Source organism: Eurypyga helias, unplaced genomic scaffold, assembly GCF_000690775.1.
Source record: "Eurypyga helias isolate BGI_N326 unplaced genomic scaffold, ASM69077v1 scaffold5807, whole genome shotgun sequence".
NCBI classification, from domain to species: Eukaryota; Metazoa; Chordata; class Aves; order Eurypygiformes; family Eurypygidae; genus Eurypyga; species Eurypyga helias.
The window spans coordinates 1-13622 of record NW_010261029.1 but is presented as its reverse complement, the minus strand read 5'-3'; the positions used below and the strand labels follow the sequence as shown (position 1 = coordinate 13622).

The window sequence follows — 13622 nt, the reverse complement described above, 5'->3', positions numbered from 1 at the left end:
GAAAACTGAGAGTGTAATAATAGCTAAAGTTGAGGTCGCTTGAGACTAAAACAACAGAAGAAAATTGTTGCATTAGCCACCATTTGGGTTGGATCTCCATTTTCAAACGCAGTTTTGTTGCTTCCAGTTTGCTGGCGAGCAAGCCATGCTCTTTCAGGCCTTCAGAGGCCTTTTTTTATTAGGTGTTCCTTCAAGGTCAGCTCTCTGGCACTCTGGAAGCCTTTTGTAAGGCCCCAGTATTCAGCCATATGGAAACACGACGATGTTTTCAAATTTCTCTATTCTGATTCCTTTTAATTTTTCCTTATTAAAGGATTCATCTGGTCAGTCTTGACTTCGTTTTTTTAAATACAGCTTGCAAGCAGGCTGTGCTGTATGCTTTCAGAGCTGCTTCTCGGTATGTGTGTAGGGATGGATACCTGCATGGCTTGCTGCATGAATGGAGAACTTGACATCCAGCCCAAAACTGATGCCCACAAACCTTTCCCTGTACAGATGAAGGAGCCAGCTCTGCCAAGAGTTTGGAAACCAAAGCTATTGAACAGCCGTGACCTCAAAATATTTTAAGTGGCCAAGCACTTAGAAACTATAAACAAAACACAAGTAATTGATTGAAGCTTTCTTTTTTCACCTTCTCCTGCTGTTGAATGCTCCAGTGACTCCCGTAGGAAAACAGTATGAAATACAGTATGTTATGGAACCCACTTGTATCGACTTCCCTCTAGTGAACGTTTCTGCAGGTATTTGGAGTTATGGAAAGTGAGTAGCAATATCTGAGCACTTAATTAATGGTTTTTCTCTCTTTCTCCCCAACTTCCTCTCCACTTTCCCCCATGTGTCCCATATCTATATAGTGAGAAATTACCAGTGGTGGGTTCACCCTTCTGGATGGCACCAGAAGTTCTCAGAGATGAACCTTACAATGAGAAGGTAGGTACGGGATCTAAGTGGACTTCAGTTGCCAGATGTTTCTCTTCAGTAGCTGTATAGAAGGTTTAGAATTTCCATAATACTAAAGTTATTGTAATTTTTGACATTGCTGTACTTACTAGGTCATTCAGACTAAGGGAGAGTGTGAATTGAGTCGCTAATATTTTTAATTCATGGTGTGGATTCCTGTATGGAAGTAGAATTACCTTGAGCATAACTCACTGTTACCCTCTTTCCATTCTGAAACGTGCCACGTGCAGAAATAAGGTGATGGCTTGTGGACCTAACACAGCTTAATTTAACCAAGTGTCATGAGTAATGTAGTGAGGCTACTTCCCTGACCATCCATTAGTAAAAGCTGGGTGGAAGTAAAAGGTCTGTATGTGAACTTGTAGGATTATTTTAATTAGAAAAAAAAACTTTAAAAATCAAAATTTTTCAAGGTAAGATAGCTGGATAAAAGTGTTCTCCAGAAGTATTTCAAAGTTGTCTGATGTGTGGCACTAGGAAGTGTTTCTTTTGGAGGAGGAGGATCAGATCCCACTGGATTTTTGGAAAGAGATTTTTCGATCATTGCCCAGAGAAGCTGTGGATGCCCCATCCCTGGAAGTGTTCAAGGCCAGGCTGGATGAGGCTTGGAGCAACCTGCTCTAGTGGAAGGTGTCCCTGCCCATGGCAGGGGGTTGGAACTGGATGGTCTTTAAGGTCCCTTCCAACCCAAACCATTCTGTGATTCTGTGATCAAGCTCTTCTTTACACAGGGTTTTCTCTCCCATGTGTGACAGTCTGCTTCAGCCCTGCAACTGCAGCTTCTCTGTGACGAAGCCCACATCCTGCACCTTTTCATAGCTAGTCGTCAGTAATCTGGTCAGTTAATGGTACTTGCAGGAAAGCCGTAGCTACCTCCATAATAAATATAATAATTACCATTTCAAAGCTTTATTTAAGAGTTGCATTTGACCTAAATTAATAATAAAGTGCCCAAATCTGTGGTGCCACATTCACTAACCCTAGGGCATGGGGGACTAAAGAGGAAGGAGATCTCGTACCTCACTGGCATGAAAGGTACCATCTAAGGGATGAGGGATGCTGGCTTCTGCTCTGTAGACCCGTATTCCATGATCTCCTGAATTTTATTACATGATAACTCAGGTGGGTGGAAATCTGAGCAACTGGGCAGCTCCAGGGCTAGTCAGACGAGTGATTACTAAGCGTCATGGCAACGTCAGAGGAAATCGATGCTGGTGTAGAGTATTACGAGGTATCTCAAGCTTTGGGAGAGACACTTTTCTCCAGAGGTGCTGAACTGTAAGAAGAAGAAAATGTAATTGTTCTTAAAAACGGGTTTAATATTCCGGATAAGCTGTGCTTCTAAACCTGTCTTCCTAACCACCGTGATATATAGGCATGTCATGTTTTGGCTATGTTTTTAATTACTCCCATCTGTAAGACATCAAATGCAACTTTCCCATTCTTTATGCAGGGAAGGATTATTTTTTTTAACACTGCTAGATTACGTGTAACTTGGTGGGTTTTTTCTTTTTTTTCTTGAAAGAGTTTTAAAGTTACCATTGCTATTCGTGCAACAAGACTGCTTTACTGTGAGCATGTGGTTTTTTTCCTCATGGAAAATGTTAGCTCTACTGCAGTTGCTAGTCTTGTAAAGCTGCAGTGTTGGTTTAATTGTTTGACGATAACCATTTTGGGGTAAAGAGAGACTCGGGGCAGATAAGAATGCTGAGCATTCATAGCTGAACCATGTGGCTGGTTTTTTTTTCTCTCTCAGGCGGATGTGTTCTCCTATGGTATAATTCTGTGTGAGATTATTGCGAGAATACAGGCAGATCCAGACTATCTCCCTCGCACAGAGGTAGGTGGTTCCGTTTGTAACGTTGGTGGGAGGTGGTTAAGTACGCCACGATAACAGCCGGCCTTTAGAACTTCTGGCACTGCTGCCAAAGATACAACAAATAGGTGTTACATTAAAAATAGCCTGCAAAAGGCTTTTGTTCTTCTGCGCTGTTATTGTAAGAAGCTCCATCGAAGACACTTTCACGCAGACTTTGTCCAGCTGCAGTCCCCATGGGAAATCCTTTCTGCCCGTTACTGGCAGAACGCTGAGAGCGTTGCAGTGACCTTCCTTTTGCAGAGTGACAGCTCACGTAGTCGTCTTGCCAGATTCAGACCGCAGCACTTTTGGCACACTGCATCTGCTAAGCAGCCCCTCCTTGTGAAAGGGGCAGGAGCTATGTTAGCAGCAGCTAAAATAAGCTCACCCTTACTTTTGCGTTGCCTGCACTAAGCACTGTGGAGCTGAGCTAGAATCAACTAATCCAACGAGATACTGCTTACTTTTTTCAGTTGCCTTTTGGCTGAGCCCCATCTGCAGGGCAGCTTTCGGCCCTCTGTGCGGGGGTCTTCCAAATTGTCTGTCCCCCTCTGGTTCTGCAAATGCAAAATTGCTTAAGTCTTGAACTGCAGTGAGTAAGAGATCCTTTTGTTTCTCTGCCCTTCAGATTTTATAGAGTTGCATTTAAGGGACTGGATAACTAGTATTCCCAGTCTACCATCCACTGAAATATTAACCATTTTAATTGATAAATTTTCATCATAGAGAAGCCTCTGCTTTTGTAGCAGGCTGTTAATTTACACTTGAAAGTAACCATGGTGACACATGAGACTATAAGAGATTGCTTCCAGATCCACACGGGCAACATTTCAAGTGCAATGGATTGCAGTTGAGTCCAGGAAGAAGGATGGGCTTTGAAGTCAGCTCATTCTCTTACAGGTATCTTGTATCAAGTAATCCCCATTGGGAATGCTGCAGTTCAAAGCGTGCATGGAGTTTTCTCCCAGTCCTCTGTGGCTGCTGAGAGATGGCGTTCGTGGTTATTCCTGACAACACCATGCAGGGACACCCTGAAAAGAAGACGCTTGGTTCTGGATAGCAGACCTCATTTCTATATGCTGTGTTTTTGTTCGTACAGAATTTTGGATTAGATTATGATGCCTTCCAGCACATGGTGGGAGACTGTCCCCCTGACTTCCTCCAGCTGGCCTTCAACTGCTGTAATGTGAGTATCTTTCTTGAAAGGGAGAGGCCTGTGCGGGAGTTCTCTGAATCCCTCTGGTTTTTGAAGACACAGCTTAAAGTATTTACAGGCGAGACTTGAAGAGCCTACCTATAAAAGCAGGGTACATTCTGATAACCCAGAAAGTCCCTTGCAGTTTTTGTAACCCTTCTCCTTGCAAAGAGGTCTATCTTGTGTTTTTGCAATTCTGTGTTCTGTCATGCCAAACAAACAGGTCTGGCACAGTGAACGGCTTCTTGCGGGCTGCTCAGGCTGATCATAACCAGTTGTATGCTATTGACGCTGGCTGGCCCTCGGGCTGACAAAATCCAGCTGTTACTGTGTACAGACCTACTGAGCTGTGAAGAAAGACTTCTGAGTAGTTCTCACTAACACAGGGGACAAACAAATCAAGAGCAGGCACTAAACTACTCTGAAGTTTCTGTAGGCTGCCTTTTGGAAAGTGGGATAAACCTCCAAATCCCTAGCCTGTGTTCCAAAAAACCAAACTTGGACCCAAATGAGTTAATATCGGTAAGGCTATCAGCAATGTGCTGTGTGGAGTAAATCTGCCAGTTATTCAAGTAAAATTGTGGTAGTGCTGGGTGCCTTCACGGCTCCTCAGTGTAACATTTCCAAGGAAGTAGATCTCTTGTGGGTTGTCCCATAACAGGGGTTGCCAGTACCTTTGTATAGTAAACTGGTTTATAGGAAGTAAGAGAACCTGATCTTCCACCAAATTCAGCTGAAGTTGGGAATGTCCAGTTTGCACAACTTAGGTCTTGGCGAGTTCTAAAAACTTTGTTATGCCAAACTTTGCCCGGAACCCCACAACCAGGCCACGCTGGAGCCAGTACCAGCACTGTACTGAGTGTTTGTAAGAAAAGTCTCAGAACAGGCTTTTTATTTCTCTAACTGATTTTTCAGGCTTTGTGTTCATGTCAACACCACTGCTGAAAGCAGCAGTCTCGTCCCTCCGTGCTCTCGATGCTTATTTTAGCCCCAAACTCTCTTCTAACTTTGTATTCGTACAAATGCACATGCTTTCTCAAGGGGAGAGCAGGAGAAAGGTGAATAGGTGGGGGCGACTGCTGCTCTGGAAACAAGATACCATAACTCTAAACGTGTTTGTGGAACTTACTCTGGACAAGCTGCTTCACTCCGCTGGTTTCACCTCGGTACAGCACTGCTTGCTTCACCGCGACAGCGGTACATCTGGCTCCTTTATGAAGTGTTTTGACTACGTAAAGCACTAAAGGGTTGGCTAGAGGTAGGATTTGACTTTGGAAGTCTTGGCTCCCACCTGTAGACTCCAGAAATCGTACTGCATCCAAACGCGTGGTGCATGACCCAAAGCAGTTCTTCAGCACAGGTGAAATTCGGAGTAAAACTTGAAAGTGACTGATTTTGCATTTGGTGTGTTCAGAGAAAAAGGATTTTCTCCTGCTGATTATCGTCCAGTGCTGTATAATAAACATGCCCTCCCTGAAGTGAAAGTGGAAATAACTGTCTTGTGATCAAGCCATTAATATGCTGATTTCGGTGGGGTGTATGCTGTAATTCACTTACCTAGTAGAAGGAACAAATGGGTGAAGAGAGAAAGCTTTCTTACATCTTTCTAACTGTGCTGTGCTTCAGTACTAGCTGACCTGTGTGATAATTTGCTCTTAGACATGGATGTTTATATAGCTTTTTATTATTTAATAGGTCAACAATCAGTGTAAACTGTATAGCTCAGCTGATCAGCTGAACTACTGTGCAAAGCCCCAGGGTTTTCTACAGCCAGGAAATGTGTTTTGGGGCAACCTAAGAAAACCAGTAAGAACTGACATGCATGAGTAGTGGATTAAAATATATTTAATTTGCTGTTATAAAGTGGGTTTTTTAAGTTAAGTACATGCAAGGAAGTCTAAAACTTATGGCTCCCCACTGCTATGAGCTAGTTGGGCGAATGTTTATAAATGTGATCATGTGTGCTCATGCAAAAACCTTACCAGCATGTGATGAGGTGTGGGCAACTGCTGCCTTGGAGAACCACCCTCTGGACTGCTCAGGAATGGAGGAGGCAAGTGTTGCTCTGAGTCACTTTTCCATTGCTGCGTTTGTCTAGGACCTTACCTAGCACAAATTAAAATTGCCAGAGAGCTCTTACTTTCTGTAGCCTGCAACAGCTCTCAAAGCTGCCCAAACTGGTGATTCTGAGTGTGTGCTTTGGTGTTGCCCCTGCCCTACTCTCAGTGAAATACAGAAAGCAGAAAAGGATATTTTCTTATGTCAGGAGATTCCAGCTGCCGCATTAGAACAACTTTCTTGATGCTCTTGAGCTCTTTGTGTTATTAGTTTGGTTGGTTTTTATTACTGGACATAGGAATTTTCAGCCCTTTACCTCGTGTTGCTGGAAGGTTCCGGCATTGCTGATCATACCAGTTCACTCCCGAAAGTTCCGTCTCGTAGGACCTGCAAGGCAGTATCAGGGAGGTCTTTGGGGTTTTTTGTTTACAAAGCACCACTGTTCCCTTTGTACTAAAGGTGAGATTTGTCTGGGCTTGTCTGCTCTGAAAAAGCCTTTAGAGGGCTGGAAACAGGAATAATCGGGTCGAGCGGAATCTTTATTAATGGCGTAACGAGGTTAACGTTCAGCTGCTGAATTAGACATTGCTGCCTACAGTGATTAAACCTGTAACATATGTACGGGGTCAATGTTCAGAGTGATGAAATGCCTCGAGTTACTACTTTAATTAAACTGCTTGCCCTCTAGTACAGTTTTAGTGCTGGACTTTGTTTACCATTCCTGCTAGGGTGAATAAATACATAGTGATAAATGCAAACTGAATACATCCTGATGACTGGGGGAGGGTGTTTTACTTAGGCAAAGATGGATTTTTTTCCCCCCTATTGTATTACTTCATCAAATTATATAACCAACCTTGCTTCCTCGCAAGACAGACCAGTACACTGAGCACTAAGGCTAATGAACAGATGGAAAGGTACAGATCAGCAATGCCATTTAGGTGGGTTTTAATTAAAGCCACAAGGAGATGATGGAAGAATTACAAACTTCTAATGAATGACACAGCCAAGTTGCTCTGTTTAATCCTTATTGCTTCAGGCACATTTTGAAATAACGTTGATATATAATCTCTGGCTGGTAACTGGAGTCCAGAAAGAAATCCTTGAACTATGAAAGCTATTTAAAACAAACCAACCCCTTTCTGAAGCCCTAAATCTAACAGCTTCCCACCTTTTCTGTTTAAAAGGCACTTTCATCATAGAATGTTTATAACTTGTTAATTAAACGTGAAAGGTATAACAGGCATAAAGTGGGACAGAATACTACTTTCCCCTGCTTTACATAGTTTTTTTGCAATGACAATGCCCTTCTGAAAAGTCTTGAATTTCCTCAGTTCCTTCAGATTGTCCCTCTGACTAAGTAGAATAGGATGGGCAAACCCACATGAAGTTATTTGATTTGTGTGCACGCACAGATGGATCCAAAACTGCGCCCTTCATTTGCTGATATTGTCAAAACACTGGAGGTGATTTTAAACCGCCTGAGAAATGAAGACTCGGAGAGAGAGAGGAAGTTTTTGAACCTTGACAACAGTGACCGAAAACCCAAAGGTAAGTGTATTGTCCAAATGCTGCTGCAGGCCAACAGCCAGCGGGTACAGTGCTTCGTGTTTTGAAGACTGGGATTTTGGTTCTATATGGGATTATTTACAGGTTATGAACGATTTTACTCAAAGCCTGAAAATGATTCTGGAACAGTGCTACATTGCACTGCGGAGCGTGCTTTGGGAAAGAACAGCTAAGTTGTCCTTACAGTGCCTCAAAACATTCTGCCCACGAGCTCTTCAAGGGGAATTCAGAGCTCATTTGGGAATGTTTTTTAAGTTGCTAATAATGTATGAAAATCCACTAACCTTTGCTTTTTCCCTTCCATACTTCGTGCATATACCTAATTTCTTTGGTGTACATTACATGTAACACTTAGAAGCTTCTTGAATTCCTTCAGGAGGAAGAGCAGAGATGTAGGAGTATAATAAGTAGTAGTAGACATACTCGGAAGGACTGGGAAGAAGGTGGACCCCAGATCTGCTTGGGAGTGCTGGCCTGGAAGGGCTTTAGACTCTAAAGCTGTCTAGTGCCCCCTGGTGTGGGGAGAAACTGCAGGCGGTTCTTGCAGGCTGGGACCTATTCTGACTTGGGTGTCTTTTTTATGTTAGCAGACTTCGGGCACCGGAAACCTGAGGGTAGTAAAAATACTCTCGTGTTGCGTATGTACAAATGCACCATATCTCTACGTATGTGTTGGTCTGAAATATGGGCAGAGGTTGAAGTGAGTTCTGTACTGCGATCCACAGGGAGTGCATGCACGTGGCTGTTGTCCCACACCTGGAAAGCATCTAAAAGAGGTGCAAGTGAAAAAGGAAAATGTTTTGTTCGTTTGGAGTTTTTCTGGGATGTATTTTTTTGGTTTGGTTTGTCGTTTGTTTTCCTGGCATTCTCCCTTTGAAGTATATGTCAGATTGGCATCTTCTTGGGGAAGTGCTACATGCTATTCCTCGACTTGCATAGCCTTCCCTAGGTGGAGTGACCACGGTCTAAACTGTGACAGCATTTAAAGGGAAAAGTGGAAATCTGTACGTGCTTCTTCCGGAAATGGTAGTCAAAGGAGATACCACTTCCTTTTATCTGTTCCTTATTATTCTGCCACAGCTCTCCGGGGGCACCTTGAGAACCAGCGGCAGGTGCATGTTCCAGACACTCAAGGAGTTTGCATCTTTTCCTAAAACTACAGTTTTCCCATCCTGTTCTAGGGGTGCAGCTTTTATATCTCTGTGTGTGTTTGCAAATAAATATACACACACACACGTGCAACTTTAATTCATATTCATTAGAGTAAAATTCTTATATATCCCTAGTTTTGTACAATTTACTGAACGAAGACTGTGGTAGAATGATTTAAACTCTTCATAGTATCAGGAGGGACATTTATTTTGGTCTTAGACTTTTCCCATCAGGGTGAAAAAGTCCCGATTCCTTTGGCAACTATTCTGTACTTGCTGTCTTCTATGGTCAGTATCATTGAGAGATCCTAGGCAACCTCTGCTGGGAGCCAGGATGATAAATCTAGGAACATGCAAATTGTTCTTCTCCAGGACCACCCTGTGCCATCTCTGCTGTGTCAGTGTACCGGCAACATGGAGGTTTGAAAGGACCCTAAAACACAGGGTTTGGATAAAAGAGGGAAAGACTTTGTCATTCCTACCAGATTTTGGTACGGTCTCTTTTCCTTTTCTTTTTCTAAAGACAGCATTGTCTTGCCAAATTAGCAGTCCCGTAATGGGGGTGGCAAATTTGATGACAAGACCATAAAGCCACAGTGCAGTTTCGCTGCCTCGGGAAGCGAGATGGCATTAACTGAACTTATATTTCCTCGTGTGAAGATGGCTTTCATTAGCCTGAGCCACGAGTAAAGAGGAGAGAATACTTCAGATGTGGTTTTGGCTGCCGAATATGTAAAAGGTCCTGTGGACAGGGCTGCCAAATCCCCACGTTTGAAACCAGTAACGCACTTTGCAAGATCTGAAATGCAGCTTTTCCTTTACGGTTTCCATGAAGGCTGCGAGTGAGCGGACATGCAGGCATATGGCTCCTTTAAGCTAAGAGTATTTCTTTCTTTCTACTCAGGGTCAATTGAAAAAGGACCGGGAGTAAAACGTCTGAGTTCCCTGGATGATAAGATCCCGCCCAAGTCACCCCGTCCACGTCGGAATATCTGGTTGTCACGCAGCCAGTCGGATATCTTCTCCCGCAAGCCTTCCAGGAAGATAAACGTGCAGGACCCGTACTACACGCCAAACAAAGGGTTAGGCCGGAAAGTTAATCCCTTCAGTGCCCGGGAGGACCTCAAGGGGGGGAAGATCAAATTCTTTGACATGCCAAGCAAGTCTGTGATTTCCCTTGTGTTTGACCTGCATTCTCCAGAGGCGGGTGGAGGCCTGAAAGCCAGCCAGTCCCAGTTCCGGCAGGCGTACAGCACTGACTGGCAGGAATTTTCCCTCCTTCCTGGGAGGAGATGCAGATCGCTTCCGCTCTCTCCTGAACTGCCGCACAAGGAATATGGCCTGTTTGGGGGACTGTCCTCAACCGTCGGCAGGTGCGACCCGACCCAGCTAGGCGCAGAGGTTCGGCAAAAACTCCTGAGCAGCAGTAAATACGGTGTGTCGGAGATTCCCCCTTTTCAAGCCAAGCCTCACAGGCCGGAATTTCTTCCTGCACCAGGACAAGAAGAGGATATGGACTGTTCAGATGGGCCAGCGGCCCAGGAGGAAAATGGGTTTTGCCCTGTTGAGAACACGCGTGGAGATCCAGCTTGTCATCAGCCGTTAGTGCTGGCCCAGCCTGGGCCCCTACCTTACAAAAAGCTCCCGGCTGAGAATTCAGTGAACTCTGGGGGACACGGCTCATCCCAAGTGTTCGCAGGTTGTCTCCCTTCTGAAGAGATGGAGGTGGAAGATGACCTACAGAAAAGTACTCCACTAGAGTCGGCAAAGCGTCTGTTCAGTGCTAGTCCTTCCCCCGAGCTGAAGAGGGAGGCATGGCCCTTCAGCCAGCAGGATGGGGACGGTCCTGCCCCGTTGTCTCCGACCGCCTCCAACATCTCCGCCGGTGGCAGCACACAGTCCGCTTGTGACATATGAAGAGAGGACTCAAATGGAACGTGTCCTTGAGGGAACAGTTGTTCGCAGTCACTTAAACTGTGTCTTTCTATAGTGCTGGGCTTCACATTTGGGAGGGACTCGGCAGGTGGTAGAAACCGGCGGTCAGAGAGCTGCAGACGGCTGGAGGGACTCACCTTCATGTCAAACTGTGCTTCCTCCCCTCCCTGATTTGCATTAGGAGGGGGGAACTACTCCAGCCAGAATGGCCATGTGGGCCCCACAGGCCCCCCAAGAGGCAGCAGCCAGAGCAGGCACCGTATAAACTGTCTGACCTGGATTCCAGCGTGGAGCACCTCAAGGCCTTAAGCTCCATGCTGGGTAGAGAGAGTGACCCGCAGGTTTTCCCGCTTCCTCCGACCAGTTGCTCTACACCACCGCAGGTTGCGCGTTACCGTTCCGCACCAGCACGCGTGTGTCGGAGCCGCTCTTTCAGAAGGAGGCACGGAAATCTGCGTGGAACAGATGGGAATGCTCTCTGGTCCCAGAGCTGCTGTGAACGCTGGTGTGGCACCAAACAAGCACTTCTTTCAAAAGCAGCCACAACAAAAGCCCTAATGCTGGGTGCAATCTGCAGGCTGAGTCACGTGACAAGTACTTTGCCATCAACAAGAATCTGTTCCCTGGCGTTTCATTTTCCTTGGGATTTGGTAGCGATGTGTGACACATCAGTGCAGGGAGACAGGATGGGGTGTGCGCCGCTCTCCTTGCACAGCTCGTCACGTACCTCAACCCGAATGCGGAGGAGGATTTGCCCAGGGCAGAAGAGGAAACCCGTATTCCAGGCACTGTCACCTCTGGGCTCCTGAAGAAGCCGCCGGTGAAGGGGCAGTTGCACTGAGCTGTGGGGGGGGGGCTCTCGTCTCTGACGAGCTGGATGGCCATCACGAGCTGCTCCGGCAGAGTTGGGTAGATACGGTATCGACATGGCAGTTGGCTATTAGCCCTAAGCGAAGGGTCACGTTCCCCTCGCTCTGGCATGACACCCCACCTCACGGGCGTCACTGCAGTAAGGATGGCTCCTTGTTTAAAAGCCGACTGCGTCACGGAGGACAGGAACGCCCTGCTCGGGGGGAGCTGCCGGCAGTGCTGCACCCACACAGGGGCTCTCGGAGAGGACAGACTCATAGAAAGGCTTTGAATCATCAAACTGAAGGAAATTAGCTTGTCCCGCTGTTGCCTTCATTGGCTTCTCCTGTCACCGAGTATGATGATTTTCCTTTTTCTTCCCTCTACCAGCAGGTACATGTGAAAGACGCAGCAGCTTAAGCTTTAACGCTGCTTGCTGGAACCAGCGTCAGAGATCCCCACTCTAGGTGTGATGTGTGAGAAGGCTTGTGATGACGGTTGTGTAACATCCTGCCCTTTTCCACTATCACTGTCCCAGCAGCGTGGGATTTTAACTTTTCTTAACCTACCTTATCATTCCGAACCGAGGTCTGCGCTGCATGCCCGCTGAGCAGATGGGGATGCAGCGCAGGCCACAATTCCACCCCGGTAACCTGTTACACCCTCTTCCTGCTCCCTTGTAAGGATGGAGAATGTAAGCTAGTCTCTGATGGAAGCAAGACTATTCCTACTCTTTTCCTTCCTCAGAGAAAGGGTGAAGGAGGCAGCCTTAGTTCTTTCTTGCTGAGATGCTTCTCCTTCCGGAGCTGCAGGTAACCGTTGTGTGAGTTGGGGCTTCCTCTTTTTTTCCCGAGCAGCCGTTATCCCGCTGCAGTGGCTGCCAAGAACGAAGCGACAAACCCGCTGTCACGGAGGCGCTTAGCGCGGTCCCTGCCGGGTCAGGCAGCTGTCAGTGCTCCCAACAGGCCTGGCCTCATCCAGATCACCCCTCTTGGCCCACAGCTCTGCCGCGGGAGGGTGCTGATCTGTAGAGCAGTCCGAGTGCTGGGCTGGTGACTGCAGAGCGCGGGGCAGCGCGTGCGGCGCCGCGTGTGTAGCGTCCTCCAAGGGCAGGGGAACCGCAGGCCTGTCGCCGGCTCGGTGCCTGCCTGCTTTTTTAATTCTAAGTCTTTTTATCTTTTATACAGTTGTAATCTTTCGGGAGGGAAAACATCAGCACCAGCTTTTTTTTTAGGATGCGTTTAGGTGTGTGACTTGAGACAAACGAGCAATAACAAGGAATAGCTTCTGGATCGCCAGGCTGCGAGGAAGCTGTCCAGCATCCCGCAGCATCCCGCGGCCTCGCCGGAGAGCACGCGCACGCCTCCGGCTGCCCCGCAGCCTGCATCCGCCCCGCTTGTCACCGCTGACACCTTGCCAGGAAGCCCGTTGCCCCCCGTGACGCTGACTGCCGTCAGGCTCGGGGCACCTCCGCGGCACCCATCAGTGACCTCCTCAGTTCTCTGACCCCTCTGTCTCTTCAGAACTTTCCCCGCCCCGAACAGCTCTTCAAATTTCAGCCACGCTGCTTTGTAGTTTCTTAAAAGTCCACTCCAAGCGCAGCCAGCTGACGTGGAGGGCACCGATACCAACTCGTGTAGCTCTCGGTCGGTGCGGTGTCAGAAATCCCAAGGGATAGCCTTTCCCGGATTCCTGGTCCACACGGGAAGAGGGGTGTGTGCGTGAAACGGGAGGGCCGTTTTCCGACAGCCCCTGACGACTGCGAGTACGAACGTGTGGTCAGCAAACTCCTCGTTTTATAGTGATGTGACAAAGTTTTACTGCGATCGGATTTTTATCCTGATTTTTGACTTTCTTACAGGAGCCGTTTTTGCTCTTTTTTAAAAACACTTTTCCCCACATTGCTAAGCTCCCTCAAAGAGACGTTTTTAACCCACTTCACGTTGAATTCGTTTAAAAACGTCTGTTATAAGCTATTGCTGTTGGGGGGGGGGTGGACGAAACGCAGCTGCGAGGGGCTGCGTGCGGACCGCTGCCCCCGGAGAGC

General features: G+C 46.9%; 1 protein-coding gene across 1 annotated transcript in view; it reads left to right on the top strand.

Annotated features, from left to right (window-relative positions):
* Positions 1–10708, top strand: part of TESK2 (testis-specific kinase 2) — a 72639-nt gene extending 61931 nt beyond the window's left edge. The window contains exons 6-10 of the mRNA XM_010155216.1: positions 855–930; positions 2717–2800; positions 3918–4004; positions 7487–7622; positions 9696–10708. Of these exons, the coding sequence (XP_010153518.1) occupies positions 855–930; positions 2717–2800; positions 3918–4004; positions 7487–7622; positions 9696–10708 (1396 nt within the window). The remainder of the gene's footprint in view (positions 1–854; positions 931–2716; positions 2801–3917; positions 4005–7486; positions 7623–9695) is intronic.
* Positions 10709–13622: the final 2914 nt, after the last annotated feature.